The sequence below is a fragment of the Amblyomma maculatum genome, chromosome 3 (genome assembly GCF_055883805.1).
Source record: "Amblyomma maculatum isolate TAMU_Amacu chromosome 3, ASM5588380v1, whole genome shotgun sequence".
Lineage (NCBI taxonomy): Eukaryota > Metazoa > Arthropoda > Arachnida > Ixodida > Ixodidae > Amblyomma > Amblyomma maculatum.
Window position 1 is genome coordinate 157,123,685 of NC_139346.1, and position 18,960 is coordinate 157,142,644.

At 48.3% G+C, this 18,960-nt stretch overlaps 2 protein-coding genes across 8 annotated transcripts in view; both read left to right on the top strand.

Moving 5' to 3' along the window:
• Nucleotides 1-1,353: 1,353 nt before the first annotated feature.
• Nucleotides 1,354-15,541, top strand: LOC146196594 (neprilysin-1-like). The gene is made up of 9 exons (XM_084595971.1): nt 1,354-1,747; nt 2,263-2,465; nt 3,037-3,186; nt 4,361-4,719; nt 5,414-5,714; nt 12,371-12,601; nt 13,186-13,439; nt 14,236-14,547; nt 15,139-15,541. Exons 1-9 carry the CDS (start codon nt 1,354-1,356, stop codon nt 15,539-15,541), a joined length of 2,607 nt encoding a protein of 868 aa, XP_084452097.1.
• Nucleotides 15,542-16,044: 503 nt separating this feature from the next.
• unc-104 (kinesin family member unc-104) overlaps nt 16,045-18,960 on the top strand; it is a 106,349-nt gene continuing 103,433 nt past the window's right edge. For 6 of the 7 annotated variants that reach the window (XM_084598347.1, XM_084598350.1, XM_084598349.1 and 3 more), the window contains exon 1: nt 16,045-16,231. The gene's annotated coding sequence lies outside the window, so the exon portion shown is untranslated. Of the gene's footprint in view, nt 16,232-16,921; nt 17,079-18,960 lie in introns of those variants that run through there. The other variant, XM_084598348.1, reaches the window with a different exon arrangement.

Below are 18,960 nucleotides of genomic sequence, written 5' to 3' on the forward strand. Positions count from 1 at the left end.
TTAACCTAAATATAAAAGCGATAATTCTAAAATGTTGCGAGGATGAAGCACCGATTTGGTTCATAGCCGGCTTTGCAAGAACTCTACCGCTCGCTCCCCAATCGCTGCTTTATGCCATTGTCCCTGATGCCCCTATGGTAGTGCGGAAGCTGAGTTTTGCTGCTATGGCGGCACATAATCGAGTTCATGTAAACGTGAAAGCGGTCAAGTCATAGCCTGACCTACCTGATGTCAGCGCGTATAGTTCCAGTCTCTCCTGTCGGGGCTAATTAGCTACAGTTGAGTTCATTCTAAAAACTAAGCATGCCTGTGTGGTAATGGTTGGTTCACAGAAAAGGCAAGGCGCAGTATATATATATATATATATATATATATATATATATATATATATATATATATATATATATATATACAGCACACGGGAGAGTACTTCCCTGATGGGGCTGGGACAGGTCACCGTCGCTTGCGGCGGGGGCTAGCCCGCCACAGAATTTTTATCTATTGTAGGCCGTCATTGCACCCGCCACCGTTTCGGTGGTGGACGACGGCCGTTGTTGCGGCGCGCGTCTTTCTCTCCCTCTTCCTTTTCTTTCTTCCCTATTTTCTCTTCTATCTGCACGAGGCAGCGGAGGTGGCTCAGCTACAGAGCCAGTAGCAGGCCCGTGCATTTTCTTTTCCTTCTTCCTACAGCCACAACAACAACACGTACGGGCGCCTCCGTCTCGCTTCCGGCGGTCAGAATCGAACCCGGGTACTCTGGCACACTAGTCGAGCATCTTAATTGCTATTGAACCACCGCGGCTTGGTGGTCTGGCGCCAGACTTGGAGGTCTCGGCAGAAACTTAAGGGGAAACCTAAGCTCCGCCTTTATGCGATAATGTACGTAATGCCGTCTCTCCTTGCATGTTCACGTATACATACAACTTGCTGCTTGTATATATCACAAATATTTTGCTCAAGATCAGCCGAGGGCTGCGTTCCGATCTCGCTGCCCCACTTCAAACGCGAAGCCAGAGTTTGACAGCGCCTGCTGTGGCCCATATTATGTGCTCTCATGACGTCACACAGCCCGTTGACGACCATGCTCTCAGTCACTTCACCTGCCAGCTATCACCTGCCAGAGGTATGCCAGTGATTTTTCGTTCACAACGCCGGCGATGTCGAAGTCGAGAACGCTGAATGCAGATTTTCTGGAAGCGGGGCCTCACTCTCGCATTAAGCTCCACTGCCCGCGCGCATCACTGTGCGAAACGTGACACGAGACAGAAGAAGAAGACATCGCACGAGTGCACGCCAGCCTCTGGTTCCATCTCGCTAACTCGCATACATCCCCTTTTTTGACGTGTGGAAGTCATGCAGGAGCGGCAGCGATCGCCCGAACGGCAGAGATCGCCAGAGCGGCAGCCGCGGCCGTACCAGCAGCAGCGATCACCCGAGCGGCAACCCCAATCGCTTCAGCAGCCGCAGCACAGGTCGCCCGAGCGGCAGCTGCGATCGCCTCATCATCCGCAGGTGTCGGTAGGGCTACAGCAGGGCTCGCCAGAGCAGCAGCAGCAGCAGCAGCGGCTAGCAGAACTAGAGGAGCATCCTGATCCCCGGCAGCCTTCGCCTCCGCAGCCTCGGCAGTGCGAGCTGCAGCCGTACTCGTGGTCGTTCCGCGAGCGCCGAGAACGAGTGGTGGACTCGGTGATAAGCTCGTCGCGCAGGGCATCCTCGCAGCTGGCCGGCTACGCCAACTCAGCGCGAAGTGAGCACGTGGTTTCGCGCAGTCTCTTATTCTGCAGGCTGGCCCCCTCAACGACGCTCGTTAATTGCCACGTCATGAAACGATAATAATTGGTTCACAGGAAAGGAAATTTGGCGCTGTGTCTGTCACACGTACTTGTTCAGTGCAAACCTGAACTGCGCCGTAAGGGAAGGGGGGAAGGTGGGAGTGTAAGCGGAGAGAGAAATGGGGGCCGTAGTGAAGGACTGCTGTGAAATTTCGACATCTCACAGCACACGGACGCCTCTCCGTATCGCCTCCATCGAAACGCAGCCGCCGGCCGTCGGGATCGAACCCGGGTACTAATAAATAGCAATACTACATTAATAAAGGCATAGCCTGCAATCTTAGTTTAAATGAAGATAGAAGGCGATATAAACAATCGTTATCAATGATGTCATAATGTGTACGATGCAGGATTAGAGCATAAGAGGGTAGAGGTATTGTCGGCGGTCGCGAACACGCACTGGCGTTCAGAGATGTGCTCACCACTGCAGAGCGGCTGTCCAGCTGGAGTCAGACGTCTCTGCGGCGGATCAACGAGCGCGCCGTGTACGGGGCGTGCATGGCGGGTGCCGTGCTGGTGGTGCTGCTGACGCTGGTGTTCGTGGCTCGGGCGGGCTACCGCAGCGCCTCGCAGCTCGCCTCCGCAGCCGGCAACGTCGAGCCACATGGCGTCGAGCAGGCACCTGCCGTACAGGCAAGTGATGCTCATGTGTCCAAAACGATAAAGGTATTGGTTTAACTTCGTTCGTGACTTTCATGAAAAGATGCTCCAGTCAGCGTCAAAAGCGTATATTTAATTGGCTCAATTGGCTCCTTCGTGGCGTACACGTAAGGCACACATCTGAAATTTGGCGAAAATGTTTCATTGTGACAGCAAAGCTTTTAGCTTTTGCAGTTTTCCGGCGTGAACTACAGCTCGAAAGCTAAATTTTAAGCAAACGTTCAGCTGTTGCTTTCAGTGAGACATTTATAGAAAGGCGGAAATCTCAATTAAAGCAAACAAATCATGGCGCGCATCAGAATTTGTGAAGTTTGTAGGGTATAAATGGCGTTCATTGCATCTCAAATTGCGTTATGGCCACAACCCCGATTTATCGGCAATGGATGCCTGTTGTGCTTGCCAAGTAACACTGATGGGCCGTCAAAGCTACATGCGAAGTTACTGCACTCGAATTTTAGCTGTAAACGCCCATATTTTTCTTGAATGGCAAACTTCCTCAGCTGTGTATCATAGTCTACTAACTCGATCGTCTTCGGGAGTGCAGGAGCAACCGTGCGCTTCGCCGTCGTGCAACCAGGTGTCACGCATGCTGCTGCTGTCGCTGAGTCACGAGACCGCGCCCTGCGCCAATTTCTACGAGTACGTCTGTGAGGGCTGGAAGCGCAGGCACCCGCTGCGGGAAGACAAGTACCAAGTACGCTCGCCGTTCTAAAGCTGTATGCAGCGCATTGCTCGTTGATGCCGGCAGGAGGCGCTCGCCAGCGCATACACTGACGTCGCCTCGCGATTTATTCTCTTTGTTGTACTATAGTCCCTAAAATATACTGGGCGGCATATCCTAGGTACTATAAAGAGGGTTTAACGTGCGAAAGAGACTTTGAGTGACGCCGTATATTCTAATCACTATAGTTGTCCTTCGGGAGCGAACGGAAGGACACGTTCGGGGAGCCGCTCAAAAGTCATTGTCATCTGCCTCGCACCGTAAAGAGTAACTGAAGCTTGGAGACTGCTAGCACATAAACCCGCCATTTGGCCATTTGGGACTCAAGCCTACCTTCGCCGAATAAAATCTCAAAGGAGATTTAAAAATAGAAGCTGTATCGTTTACTCGGTGTCCAGCGTTGTAAAGCGACGCGGCGAAGCTTTCTCCTTCGTGAAATTAAGGCCTTTTTTTTTTCTACACCAGCTACACTAGTGTAGCAAAACACCATTGGAAGTATTAAAGATTCGCTACACCGGTGTAGCTGGTGTAGGGTAAAAAAATGGTCCTTTTAGCCTGCTATCAATTGTCTAGAATAATTTCTCTGGTATTCAGCACGACATGAATGCCAGGAAACCAGAAGCACTGTTAAAACATATGGTCGATTCAGCATCGATTTGCTCCTGTCTGCAATAACTATAAAAGTGCCAAATTTGCAGTTATTTTTTTTTTTGTTTTTTGATATGTGTACGGCAGGCAGAATATTTATTTTCAGTGGTCATAGATTATAGACAACAGTCTAGTATGATAACTGTTGTTTAACATATTAACTTTATGTCTATATTTTAATTAATCAATGCTCCAACCACCGTTCCGAATAGTGTCGCTTAAACAGAGATGGGTGCCGTCCGAAATCAATATACCTCTAGATGTGAACAGAACTTGTGAACACAGGTGTCTATCTATTTAAGCATTTTATTGCCTCACTCTTTGCAACTGTCTCATTGGTGCTTTCAAATAATAGCGTTAAAACGGCTTCAAGCTGTTATTCTGCAAGAAACCGGATTGAATTTGAACCGTTTGCGATAATGCTCGCCAAAGCGGTCTTCACTGCAAGCATTCTTGTATAGTAAGGAAGCTGCATTTGCCTTCCTTCCAACTTTTGCAGGTGAGCGTTTTGACGGAGGCAGAACGCGAGGTGCGCAAGCAGCTCATGCTGGCCCTGGAGACTTCGCCCATCCCGCGGCGGAATCAGTCGCAGATTGACAAACTGGTGGCGCTGTATCGCTCTTGCGTGGGTAGCCTGTCTCGCGAAGGTCACAGCCTGCACGACCTGCGTGCCTTTTTCCGGCTGCACAACCACCGCTGGCCCGAGCCGCACGCGCCCGAGCGGCCAGAGTTTTTCGATCACCTGCTCGAGCTTGACATACGCTGGAACCTGGCCATAGCCTTCCGCTACCGCTTCACGCCGCCCGACGAGCGCAACGGCCGCCGCTACGTGGTGCTCCAACCCATCGTGCCGGACCCGTAAGGAAGAACGTTCATCTCTCTCTCTCTCTCTCTCTCTCTCTCTCTCTCTCTCTATATATATATATATATATATATATATATATATATATATATATATATATATATATATATATATGCGGCTTCCCACTGGACACTGCGGATGACAACATTGGCATTCACTTAGGAGCTGGACCTTTGTCTTTGTAAGTTTAGTAAAAACTTCTAGAGGGCACTTTGGATCACTAAACTTCGATGAGGTGAAAGCCTTTATCGCACGGTGGACCGAAGCCCTCTACTTCGGCACCTCTTTCTCTCTGCTTTCACTCCCACATTAGCGACGACGTGATGGCGTAAGCTACAAGCCAACATATAAAGCCCCGCGTTAACCGAACCGTATGAACGTGTCTGCGTGGCCTAGGAATAACGGGAATGCAAGGCTCTTGGCTGGCTGATGCTGATATCACCCTCCCATATGAAAGGAGGGACCAGAGTTGGCAGCTCTTGCCAAACTTAATGTCAGGAAGCCCTACGTCCAGTTAGTGCTCGGCCATGTCAGTTGCCAGCTACCGCATCCCACGTAACGAAAGCGTTACGGACGGACGGACACGATCCGAGAGCCTGAGCCATTAAAGGCTGTCGCCTTAAAATGACGCACATGGAAGTGCCAACGGTCTGGTCCATTGACACTGGTTGCCGGCGTGGCTCACTCCAGGAGTGTGCTGGAGCCGCGCTCTCGGAGCGCCTACCAGTCCCTGATAGCGACAATGGCTACCCTCCTGGGTGGCGAGGCCAACTACGTGGACCTGATAGACACGGTGGTGAGCGTGGACAGCCTGCTGACGCGCCAGCCAGCGGACGACACGCGGGTCGCGGTGCCCTGGACGCGAATCTTGTCCGTGCTACCGGGCACCACGTACCAGATGTGGCTGGGGCCTTTCGCCAAGTACCACCCCATGGGCAGAGCCATCAGTGGTCTAGACTCTGTGCAAGTACAGAGCCCTCGCTACTTCAACGTGAGTGCTGCTCCAGTGACCAGGGTTTTAATAATGCTGCGACTGCGATGGTTGGGGTATCCAGCTTTTTTTTGTGACCACAGTGGAATCTACATTTGAACTCGCCTACCTTGATGTTCCGGCTTATCCAAAGACGACAATGATTATGATAATCTTTTTGAGGCGCTAGGACAGTTTATTCGAAGGTCGCTGTGGCAAAATGTATTTCGCCCTTTTCAAGTGCAATCAAAGACCCATTTGCCAAACAATTCACCCAGATAAGCCGAGCTGTCCACCAGGGCCGGGGGTAAACTTGTACCCATTTTATCACTGGTGGGGCACCCAGTGGGAGGAGGATAGGTTTATTGAACCCCGTACATCCCGCGCTCGAGCTGTATGTTGAAGCCACTGTGGTTCCGATTTATTTGAACAGATGTTTTGTTCCCGTCAGCGACACGCGGACTCGAAGAGGACCTATTTGATTCGAATGCCGCCTAATTTGAGTACATTTTCTGTTCGCTTCGAGTTCGCATGATATCGATATTTGACTGTACTTCTATTGCTACTTTGGCTTGAGCATGGATTTTGTCGCTTCAAGAGCAAATATCGCTAATTCATTATAATTATCATCAGAGGTGGGCAACCTCATGAGGTTTCGACCTCATGAGGTCGACCTCAACCTCAAAATTACCTCAACCTCGCGGAGTGAGGTGAGGTTGAGGTGAGGTCGGTGGCAGCTCGAATTTTTTTGAGTGAGGTCACGAAATTGGACCTCAACCTCACGCGTGAGTTTGAGGTTGAGTGAGGTCGTCATTGTGTGAGGTCGAAATTGTGAGGTCCAGGCTTTTTGCTGTTGCCGAAGCTTTCTTCGAAGAGCGCCCTTTTGACGCGGAGCTCGAGCGTACTGCCGCGGTGTGCCCGCCGGCTCTCGGTGTTTGGTTACCCCCCGTTCGGACGACCGGATGCCGCAGCCCCTGCCCAGCTTTCGGCATTCCACCGTAATGTCCGCAGCCCGAGGACGCTTCCCTCTGGTCTTCTTGGAAGGAGATATTTTTTTTTTTTTACTTCACGAACTCCTCATGCCCCCCGCCCGCCACGCCCGTTTCCTCTGACTTGTTTTTGCCGATGCTTGCCGCCGGCTCGAACACCCAGGAGCGCGCAAAGCACATAACTCACGTTGACCCGCGGTGCTTTTGTCTGATGCCGCAAAGAAACAAGCAAACTAAAAAGTGAAGCAAACTGTCTTTGCGCAGACGGCGCGGAACAGAACTGTTTGTCGTGTGCATGCCCGTTTCCAGGCGCTAACGTCACGGCTGCTGCCTTACATTCGATAAAGGACCCCGCTGTACATTACACGGAAACTTAACAGAAAATGGTGCAGCGAAATTATTAGAGGACGTGATACTGACAGATAAAAAAAAAAGGAAAACATGACCAAGCCAGGAAAACCGGCACAATACCATCTGAGCATTTTATCGAAGTCCTCCCTTTCGAATTGTACGTCATCGTTCTATATTCCGGTTCTGTAAATTTATATTCTTGTATTCTCCAAAACAACCTCTCTTTGGTCTTGTGCTGCTTGTTCCTTCTAACAGATTCACAGGTGGCCCCGAACAACTGCAATGGGATGAAGGTGCTAGCGTTCCGTATATAACCAATATAGCGGTAAAACATGCAAGAGGATGAAACGGACGGCACAGCTTATAAGACGCAGTGGTATACAGGAAAGAAGCCTGCACATGTTAACTATTTGCCGAGATAGAAGAGACAAAAAAAAAATATATATATGAGGCTTGCATACAGTGAAGCCCATTGAAAGAAAAAAAAATGATTTCGCTCCGCTAAGGCTCCTTGTTTCTCTTTCAAATTCTAGTGAAATCAAGCAATGCAGGAGAAAGGAGGAGAGTAAGGGATTCTTAACTTCATAATATCAGGTTTCTCTCCAAATCTCTTATTCAGGCGCAGAAAAAAAAGGAGAAGAGCGTTCTCCTACATGTTTTTATGAGCTAGAAAGTATTGAGATGGTTTCCGGCTCGACATTTTGGTGTCTAGACGGACGAATTGGTGTAGCGAACTGAACGTGTCTCTATTGTGCTCCCATCTGCTCCAGACGGACAAATCAATCGGATGAAAATTTTTGTGGCCAGATGTCGGAATAATTTTTTCAGACATTTGTCTTTTTATTTAAAATTCAATTTAGATATACGTGAATGAAGCCAATTACATGCTAGCACTGAGGAAGGCAGTACTAAGTCGATGTCTCAAACCTTCTATACGCTCTGGGAAGCGCAGTTCTCTTCTGTTTTTAGTGTGCGACATTTGTTATTACTTTCGTCAACATGGTATTTCTTCATATATATTTTCTTGTATGTCAATTAAGTTCATACACTGCCGAAAAGAGAACAGGCTTCTTCCCTTACATTTGGCTCTTTCTTTGGCATCTTTTCAGAGGCCCATAGCACAACCCTCCTTTCCACTTACCGGCGCGGTCATTTAGTTTTTCTCTTTTTGCAAGTATTGAGAAGCGCGATGCAGTCTCTGGAAGCGGAGCTGACACACATACCCCACTGCCTTTGGTGCGTATTGGTGACAGTTCGGCATTCACTGCATGAGCAAAACCAGATGCCATGGTTGGAGACGGACGGCGAAGGGAGGAGCGCGTGCACAGCATGGGGCGCGGTCCCTCCGGGCTGCTTGCTTGCCTCCTTTCTGTTGTTCTTGTCTTTATTTTACGTTTATGTGCTGTAACTATACGACACTAAGGGGTAAACGGTTTCTCTAGATTCACGTATGGTGCATGCGGCGAAGCAGCTCCGGAGACACCACAGTGCAATTTATTAGTTTAGTCTTCAAACGAAAACAGGTGAATACTAGAAAGAAGCTCATCTCAGAATTGTTGGCGAAATGGCATCCAGTATTCAGTTCAGAAGTACAAGTATTTATATCATGTGTGTTACTTTTTTTTTTTTAGCCGGGTGGGAGTTGGACATTTTGCTCCAGCGAAATTTGACGGGCGAGCCGATGTTCACGACAGCAAAGTGGTTCACGTTTAACCCTTTTTCCTAGCAGTTCCGACCCTTATAACTTTTTAATGTAAGCGTGGTGTTCGAAGAAGCAATTCCGCCAATTCTTGCAATACGCCACGGCATCACAGAATTATAAACAAACGTCCAGGAATGGCCGGTTGGGACCTCATAAGATAAACAGCATTCCTCTTGGAAATTTTCTGAAGGTTTATTCGGCGTTGGCCGAGTTTTATGATTAATTGGTGTTTTGCTGTCTTTTCCTCTTTTGTTTGTTTTGTTGGCGATTTAGTCTTCACAAGTCGTTTCATGAGTGGCTATTATGGAAAATTTGTGCCCCGTTAATATAACATCCGTTAAAATGGAGGACCCGAATTATGGACAGTTTCCTGGGGCGAAGATTTTACAATGTATTTATGCCTCGTTAATATAGAAACTCGCTCTCTGAACAATAGACAGGGGATGAATGCATACAGCCTATTCGGCCCATGTATTTTTGTCTCGTTAATATGGACATCGTTTGAAAAAACCAGAGGAGTCCGAACGCAAGTTAAAGAAGGGTGCGCAGGCCGGGAACCTATGCGACAGCCGATACGGTCGGATGCCTGAACGAGTCCTGTGGAGTTGCAAAGAACCAAAGCGGGCGTGACGTCGTTTTAGGAGGGGAGGGGGGGGGGGGGGGGGCAAGAGCGGAAAGCAAGGGAGGAGGAAGAGGAGAAAAGGAGGGTGGATGGCAGGGATCGTACACAGCAAACCGAGGGTCAGCTAACAAACAAAGACCGCAAAAGGAGGGAACCGGGAGATTTCTTGGTGCAGCGGCAGCGCCGCAACTAAAGGCCACAGTCAGGAAAATAGCAACATGTGGTCGCAATAAATTCTGCTGAACGTGAACAGAAGAGAGGCCGGTAAAAGCGTAAGAAAGAAATAATAAGAAGAAAGACAAGCGCCAAAATTGGGGGTGGGAACTAAATTTTTTCTATCCCAGAACACAAAGTGTGTTCCATGAAGCCGTTAACGCTTTTGGGTCAGGGTTAAGACACACTCACGAAGTAGAGCGACAAAAGAAAGGCGACGAGCACGCAACCAGGACCGGGCGTCCCGTCCTGGAGGCCCTTCCTTCTCATGCTCCTGGTTTTCGTCACTGTTGCGCTGCCGAACTACCACATTTTGCAACACAGCGATCCGCATGTCGGCTTCGCCTTGAGTCAACGATGCGGCCTTGACTAGGTCTGAGCTCTTCGTAGTCGGCTAGCCGTCGTTCTAAAATGTACTTCAGCTTGCAGTGTTTGTTTCATAGGAACACATACAAACGGCACTGGAAAGGGCTGTTTGATAGCCCTCTTTATAGTAGCCTGCCAACTTGACTCCCTCGCTTCCTTACAGAAACAGTACAAGACAAGAAAGAGAATCAGAAGAACGGAAAGTCAGGGAGGTTAACTAGGGAAAAAGAGTACTAAGAAGCAGGAGCCTGTAACCCTCAACTTTAGTCTGACTTTTGGCATGGCGGGAGTTAAACGCAAAAGAATGGAGCTGAACTTAGGCGCGAAGCGGGAAATCTGTGAATACAAGAGGCAAAAGCCATCTCAGTCAATCCAAGCCATGAAAGACTGGACCCAAGTTCAACTAGGCTTCAGCCTCGCCAGGCCCACGGTATACCATCTATATATACTACAGGACTCCGATAAATGGCTCAACGTCGGCACCGCAGCGAAAGCCACAGTCCGACAGAGCCAAGCACAGTTCGAAGAAATGGAGTCAGCCTTGTTAATGTGGTTCGGGAATGTTTAGGCGAATGGTGCTGTCGTGAGCGACGAAATGCTTCAAAAGAAGGCTCGCTGCTTCGGCAATATTATGAGTGCTTCTTCTCCTCCGTCTTGATAGGTTTTACCTGTGATGACTTGCGGAATTTTTGTTCAGTAAAACAGGGAGATGTTTACTGAGAAATATTATTCTACGCTCTGTCTAGGCGTTACTGACTTCAGCTACTCAGGAGGATGGCTGACAAGGTTTAAGAACAGACATGACGTTTCGGGTCGACGGATCTATGGAGAAGAGGGTAGCATCGACATCTCGTCTGTGTTTATATACCCAAATTAATTAAAACAGCAGCCATTATTTATAAATTTTTTCTCAATTATATACTTTTCGTTTTTATTCATGACTCATTATTATGGATGACTCGCTTTATGGACAGCTTTGGTCGGAAACCAAAGCGTCCGTACTAACGAGCCATGAATGTATTCCTATTTTTCCCGAATTTAATGTATTCTGTCGCAAAAGAATGTAGTGTATTAAAAAAAAAAAAGCTCGGTAATCATCAATTTTGTTTTTCGAATTAAGAAAAAGAGCAAGGATGGAAGCTTGGGCGAGTTGCTGTCGGTTTTCTTGCCTCATAGCGCTAAACAGACCGGGACACAGCCACATACAGGACGGGCGATAAAAAAAGCGCCCGTCCTGTGTGTCTCGCTGTCTGTTTAGCGCTATGTGGCAAGAAAAAAAAAAAGAGCATATCGTCATGTTGTCGTCGTCACTAGGGTCAACAGCATTTGTCTTTTCAGTTTATAGTAAGAACTGGCTTGTTTTATTTCTAATACGAATCTTATTCACGTTGGTCAGATGGGATAAACTCTTTGTATTGCATTATGGGCCTATGCGTAGCAACGTTGTACCCATATAGGCCTTAGATTGAAACCGACCACAAAAGGGTAGGCGAGGAGGGGGAGAGGATTGCCACTTTAGTGCAGAGTTGGACATGTAGTGTCCGGAGTGTTTCTGCTTTTATCCGGGATATTAATTGTTGTATAAAATTGGGAGTAAAATACAGCCTTCATACGACAAAATTCTGGCTAGTCTATATACCCTAGGATTACCGAGAAATGTATATTAGCTTTAAGTTGCGGTTTAATTTAATGATTCTTTTTTTTTTTTTTTTTTTTTGAGGTCAAGCGCCCGACCTCAACCTCACATTTTGAGTTTGAGGTGAGGTTGAGTGAGGTCGCCAATGGTCACCTGAAAAGTGAGGTGAGGTCGCCTGGAGGACCTCAACCTCAATTGATGAGGTTGAGGTTGAGTGAGGTCGCCAAATATTTTTTGAGTTTGAGGTGAGGTCGAGGTTTTTGAGGTCAAATGCCCACCTCTGATTATCATCATTCTGACTACGTTCACTGCACTTACCGGCTTCCCCCACATTCTTTCAGTTAACTCTGCCCCGTGGCATTCGTTAAGACCTGCTATATGAGTTCGTTTACTCTAATATTCTCGAATGAAGTTAATACGCTGTATTCGTTGTTATAATTGTGTAACCACTGGTCTTAATTGTCTTTCTAAATTGATTTTTTTTTCGGTTACGCATAGTTGAACTACACTGAGTGGAACCACTTTGGATGACAGAGCTTTTTTCTTAGAAGGAAGTCCATGTTTTTATACTCGTACCAACATGAAGCAAGCTGAGCACAAAGTTGCACCTTTCGACTAAATCGGACCTGCTTTAGGACGTAAGACCTCAGCATGTCCTTTTCATTGATTTCGTGCCACTTTTGTACCATTTTATTAGGCGACAACCTCATTTCAGTATCCTTATTTGCATTTCGACCTTTTCCCCTACGTGTTTCTCGCTTCAAACGAGTGGTCCTCGTTTCTCGTTCACCGCCCCAGTCCCTGCTGACCGTGCTACTGGAGAATGTGGCCAACGGCCGCTCATCGTGGTACGTGGGCTGGCGGCTGGTGATGACGCTGGGTTGTCAGACGTCGCACGAGTTCCGCTCGCTGCACCAGACCCGATTCCTGTGGCCCCGAGGACAGTGCTGGGCGCTGGATGTTCACACGCACTGCCGCGCCATGGCTCAGAGGCTCATGCGCCCACAGTGGCAGGGATTTCTCACTAAGGTGCGCTTGTGCACCCGTACGACCGGGTAGCTTCACAATCCAGAAGCACTCAATTGATAGGAAGTCGTCGAGGGCCGCTGCCACAGTTAACATAGGACTGCAGGAGCAGTTGTCAACGCCTTCTTGCACGAACTGACGTTTGTTTCGCACGTTTTAAAAAGCAGGCGTTCCAAAGTTGTGAAAAGGTCTGTGGACGGTAACAACCTTCGCAAGCTTTCCTGAAGCCTGCTAGCCAATTTAGCCGATGGCTTCTAGCAATAATAGTGGCCTATGTAGCTAACGCCAAACTACAGATTCGCGCACTTTCCTCTTCATGCTCTTAAGCCACTTACTACTAGTACTGTCCTCTAGTGGTACTTTGCGTTCGTGCTGACTGAGCGCTACCTCAATTAATTGTGCGTATTGCATTGCTGATGAATTAACGATACATTTAGCAAGTCTTGGTGAAGCCAGAGTAGACGGACTCTAAAGCATGCAGACAGACCCAAGACATGCAGACAGACTGAAAAGGACAGAGCGCGCTATTTGTTGCGTCACTCTTTCAGTCTGTCGGCAAGCCTGAGGCTCACTTGCCCTTGATGCAGGTGCTGCTTTCTCCGGACGCCGTGTTCGAAGTGCTAGGCGTGGTGAAGCGTGTGCGTAACACTCTCGAGGACCATCTACGCCAGGCCTCCTGGATGGACCCCGAGACGCGCGTCCGCGCCTTCACCAAGCTTGAAGCCCTACGCGAACAGTTGCCCAAGTTCTTCGTATTCGACGGCCGCACGCCCGAATACGAGCGCTATGCGCGCCTGCCGGACCTGACGCCCTCTTTCCTTGACAACTGGCTCGCCTTCAGGTATAGTTGCACGCACCCCCAGCACACGAAGGTGACGTATATATACAACGCGAATGACAGGCCCTTTTCACGTGTCATCAGTTGACCGGCCGCTTACGCCACAACATATATTTTGCATCGCGTGCAGTAACGGGAGCAGTAATCCACTTTCGCAGAATACGATATTGACACCCGCGCCTAGAGCTGGCGAAAGAGAAAGAACTGTCTGCGCGCTTTTCTGTCCACACTTCCTGGGACCAGGGTATGCGATTAAAATTGAGCCCTGTGTACAAAACTGTGTACATCTCCATCTCTGTGCAGCGTCCGCTTAACTTTGGGCTAATTGTTTTGCTCGCAATAATATGGTGCATACCTGGGTACAGTACTGTCACGCACAAGCTGCCTGCCAAATCTGTGCGTTTAGCAAGATCGAGGTATTCAGCAGTTACTATGCCATTTCTATGCAAATTATTCGTTGAAATCGATGTCCTCTATACTCTGCTTTACGTAGATCCTCATCGCAACCTTTCTTCACACTATGATGATAAAACTTAACGTAATACATCTTTTCAGTCATTAGATAATTTGCATACATTTGTGTGTGCAACCTAATGTTACATTTGTAATAAGAGAACTCAAGTGAAATGAAGAACGTGCCTTTGATCCTGTCGCTTTGCTTAACGCACGTTAACGTTACGTATGGTATGGCAGCAAAAACTCGGTTTCCGTTTTTTTGACTGGTTAGAACCGGTTCGAAGCATGCTTCAAAGTGGCTCTCACTATTCACGTTAAATTATTACCGACGCCCTTGTGGCAGGCACGCCCTGGGTCCTGGCGTAGACCCTCCGAGGACCTCCAACGGTTCTCTGGCGTCTGGCGGTGGTAGTGAGGGCGATGAGGATGACCTTCTGCGTTTCGAGGTCGCCTACGAGCCAGCGACCAATGAGCTGCGCCTTCATGTGGACATGCTCACGCGGCCCGTGTACAGCCGCGGCGCGCCGCCTGCGATCAACTTTGGCGCGTTGGGCGCCATCGTAGGCCGGGAGCTGACGCTTGCCTTCGACCGCGCTGGCTCCCTTGTTGACGCCGTCGGAGAGCCCAACCGCTGGTGGTCCACCGAGACTGAGCGGTGAGCGAACGTATCTTCCATCCTCAGCTGTGTGTGGAAAGCGACGTAATCGTCTGTGCCTTCCATTATAAATGCTTTGAAGGTCCTCCTTAGCGCACAATTATCAAACTTTGCTGTGCAGAGTTCAAACAAGTTTTTTTCCGGCACTTGTTTCTTTTGACAAGCAAAATCGGCGAAATCTATAGACGTGGCAACCCACTATCCCTCACGTCGTTATGCTTTGTGTGTGGCGTACTGTGCTGCAAAAATGTGTACATGTTTTTCGTTGATCGTGGGAAAACATGAAATTTGTGCTGTTTCCAACAGTTGCCGCCATGCCAAACGGATGGTATACGGTTTGCTGGCGCGCTCAAACAAAACACAAAATAGCACCAAGGTGTCGGATAGCTTTCACGAGCACCGCGAAACAGCACTTTTACTCTACCGTATCGCAGCATCAACACGCACAGCACAGCCCACGATGGCGTCAAGGGGAGCCGAGGCGGACTTTCCCAGTTTGATTCATACGGGGCGCCACCATCAAACTAAGATGGCTGCGCCCAGGCATCGAAACTAAAATGGTCTTATCACGTGTCTGAACGCGAATCGCAGGAAGTTCGAGATGCGTGAGCGCTGCTTCATGGGCCAGCTGTCGCGCTACGTGAATGACTCGAATGCGGCCCGCAAGCTGCTGCGTCGCGTCGTGTCCGTCAGTTCGGGCCTGCGGCTCGCCTTCTTCGCCCACAAGGCGCATGAACTAGAGAGCGGCCGTCGGGAGACGCTGCGCGACGTCACCGCCCTGTCAGGAGATCAGCTGCTGTTCGCCAGCTTCTGCTACGCAAACTGTCATAGCGTCGGCAAGCTGGGCGAGGTGCTCGACCTGCGTTTTGGACGGCACTCGCTCGGAGAGCTACTCTGCAACGTCGCCGTCACCAACATGCTCGAGTTCTCTGCGGCGTTTGGTTGCGCAGAAGACGCGAAGATGTCCTCTTCCGCCAGATGCCGCATCTGGTGACGCGTAGATAACGCGAAAGAGGATGATGTCGTTGGTGCCGTCGACGGTCTTGATCATCACAGCCAACGGCAGGTCTTCTTCCCCTTCGCGCCAGTTTTACACTTCTTGCGCCGACGAGACTTATTTTACTTCACTAACTAACTTTAGTTTTCTTTAGTCTTGTTTTTCTCCATTGGCTCGCACAACGTGTCTTATTTTTACGTGTGTTACTTTGTACGTTCGTACAGTGCTCACAAATGAGCGGGCGCTATTTCTAACAAAACACGCTTGTCTCTGAAATTGTTTCTCTAACCTATTCAACCTACGACTCCTATGAAGAGTTAATTTCTGTTGTACATTTATCGTCACTTTGCTTATAAATCAGTTTAACGACATGTGAAGGTCAGAAAAACTCAACAAACCTCATTATAATATTGATATTCGAAAGTAAGCCGCACCATGCAAGCAGCGTGCTACTTTTGACGCGCAACGGTTTGCCTCATCGACCAACACTGCGCAGGCAAAAAGAAAATGGCGTTGTTCAAGATGTGAAGAGCACTTGTGTATGTGAAAATTCGTGACATTTTCACCGATCGCGATGTGTCGACATTCCTGTTCGCACAGCGGTTGTTCTAGTTCACTTCCGTAAAGTCATCGGACTGCGTGTTATCCGCCCGAGAGACTGCTGCTGCTAGAGGCCGCTCCGTAAAGGTATGAATGGACTCCGTTTGTCATCAGCTGATCGTCGCTGCGACACACCTGTCACCGAGACGCTGGAACTATTCGCTTTCCTAGCATTCACGCTGGTTACCGTTGACATATTCGCCTTATGGGGGCTTTAAATGAGGCGCCGTTGCTAATGACTATGTGTTTGCTTATAGATTTCTTTGCTCGTCTAGCAACTAAACACGATCGAAACTTCGTCATCATGAGTCTACGTTACCATGGTGACTCACCTCAGAGAGGAGGACTCTGTCGAGCATCGCTTTTGCGATGGGAAGCCAGTAACGGAACGATTATTTGTGCTCGCATTACGTAAGCGTATAAATATATGCCAGCAACATTACCTGCTGTTTCTTTACGGCGCCTTTTTCATTTATTCTGTTGCTAAAAACGCAGATTACTGATATTACAGCGGGCATCACAAACTGAATTTAGCGCATCGATTTAGGCACATTTCTTTTTTTTTTTTTTTTTTTTCAGAACAATGTAACTATTTCGTTATGCGGATTAGCCCATAACTTATGCATGCCGGACGTGAAGAGCGAATTGTCACGTATTACCTGAAGCATGCTCTGAAGCCACTTGTAGGTTGCGTGCTGCTTTCCAGCTGGTCTTGCAGCTGCGCTTTGCGCTGACTCTAATACCTTTCTGGCGGTTTGCCAGACAGCCCTGATGCAATGCGGGCCGTGTAGTGAGAGGCTACGCCGTCGCATATTTCGCAAACTACTGCGTGCGAACTCAGTATAACGATGTCTGAGCATTGTTCTTTGCAGTCTCTTCCTGTGTGCCATCGCGGCTATTGCGAAGACACCGCATCGTTCCGGACCGTTTCCGCGTACGTCTGGGCGTGCAAAACCTGGTCATTCTACTATTTCCTTATGATTGCAAGGTGGTGTCTGCCGGCTTCCGGTTTTTTCATACTCGCCGGGTGTTTGATTGTAGCGATTGTAGCCTTTTGTAATTGCTCTTAATATACCAGGGGCGGATAAACGGATCTCAAGGGGGCGATTTCTTTTGAGTATCTTGGCCTGTTTTTCGTCGAAAAAAAAAAAAATTCAAGTAAACGTTTTCAGCTAGGAAGGGAATAGTGGCGGCCTTGACCTCCCCTAATTTCGCCGCTGTATTGAACTAACTCATGGTTTCGTTCCTTAGCCGTCCGTGTTTTTTTTTTTTTTTTTCCAGGCTGCTACAGCAATATCTTTCGCTTTGTAATGCAGTTTCAGCCGGCGTAGCTTCAGCTTAGTCTATTCTGAATGCCGTATGACCCAGCTTTCACGATGAACTTTTTTTCTGTACCATTTGGAAGTCATTTCGAAAAAGTGGAGTCGCCGTATGAACTCAAAATCTCCACAATAGCGGGTGGATTTAAATCCTGAATCGACCATTTTTTTTTTTTTTAACGTTTGATCGCTTTTCCGGCTTCGATTTCCCTGTGCTTGTGTTGAAATTGCCCTATTTCGTGGAGAAAAAAAAAAAATCTGGCCTCATCTATTCCAATAATCGGCGATGTGAACCGAACCCTACTCTTCGCATTTTCGAGGAGGCAAACGTTGACACCAAATACCAGCACAGCGCTGCGTGTTTGATCCGTTTGTTCATTTCGGTCAGTGCCTGACGATGGGAGCAAAACGTGCTTTGGTTGAAAATGCGTTTTTCATACTGATACCTGCATTGTCTGATGTTTTCTTTTTTTCTTCTTCTAATTGTGCGTACACATACAGATAAAATGCAACTACTTCCTATGTTTAGATCGCTACTCAATGTTGATTTCAGTCAGCAAAGTGGGCTTGCTGAAACTGGTGCACTGGAAGCTGCCAACCTGTCGATAAGACACGCGGGACGGATAAGGCCGGCTGATAACGATCCTACCATCATTGTTCTGGCGTCGCTGCGTGAGCACCATTTCGCCGAGCGCTGTAATCGTCGTGCCTATGTGTGGTGGAGTTAGCTGCCTGCGTCATGACCAGACACGGTCGTTCAACCTAATGTTTACAAATACGTCACCTTCGATAGGCAGGCATGCTTGCAGGCGTACGGCTGTCTTAGTGGGTGACAAGGGATAAATGTTTACTTCTTAACATTGGAGGTATTGGTACGTAATTAAGAAAAACAAAAACGGCATTAGGGGCAATTCCTTGTGCTCCACATTTATAGGTGTACAGGACCCTTCGCTCTCGAAGCATATTAGATTTTGTTTAGATTTTTCATACCCGATAATGAAGCTATACTCGGGGACACTTTTTCTTGGCAATGGAGCCAAAGCTACGGAGCCGAAACGCATCATCTTCCTGCGCAGCTGATTATAGTCCCTAGTTATGTGAGCAATCTCTGCAAAAACAAATTGAAATCATAGTGCTAGTTATTTACGGTATATTTTTTATCACGGAACCAATTTTCCGAAATGAAACTTGCATGCCCAAAACACTTTCCTTGGTCCCACCGGGTTTTCTCGTCTGTTGTCTGTCGCGGGTTTTCGAGACTCCCAGACTTTACAAGCAAGATGGCGACAGTCGCCTGTTCGGGTAATTCCGGTTGTTCTGGTCGTCTACTCCGCAAGGGTTGGAAGCGTTTTCACCAGACAAGATTCGAGTCAAGTTCAAGAGACGTTGGCTGTCGAAGCAAACGAAGAAAATAATCTGCAACGTCCATGCAGACCGAAAGCCGCGCGGTCGAACTACATGGCGGAGTGACACGTTTAAAGACGCCCCGCCTCCCTA

Coding starts and splice junctions, on each gene's coding strand:
- LOC146196594 (XM_084595971.1), top strand. CDS start 1,354: ATGCAGGAGCGGCAGCGATCGCCCGAACGGCAGAGATCGCCAGAGCGG. Junction 4,720..5,413: donor CAACCCATCGTGCCGGACCC/GTAAGGAAGAAC, acceptor GGCTCACTCCAG/GAGTGTGCTGGAGCCGCGCT. Junction 12,602..13,185: donor GGCAGGGATTTCTCACTAAG/GTGCGCTTGTGC, acceptor CCCTTGATGCAG/GTGCTGCTTTCTCCGGACGC.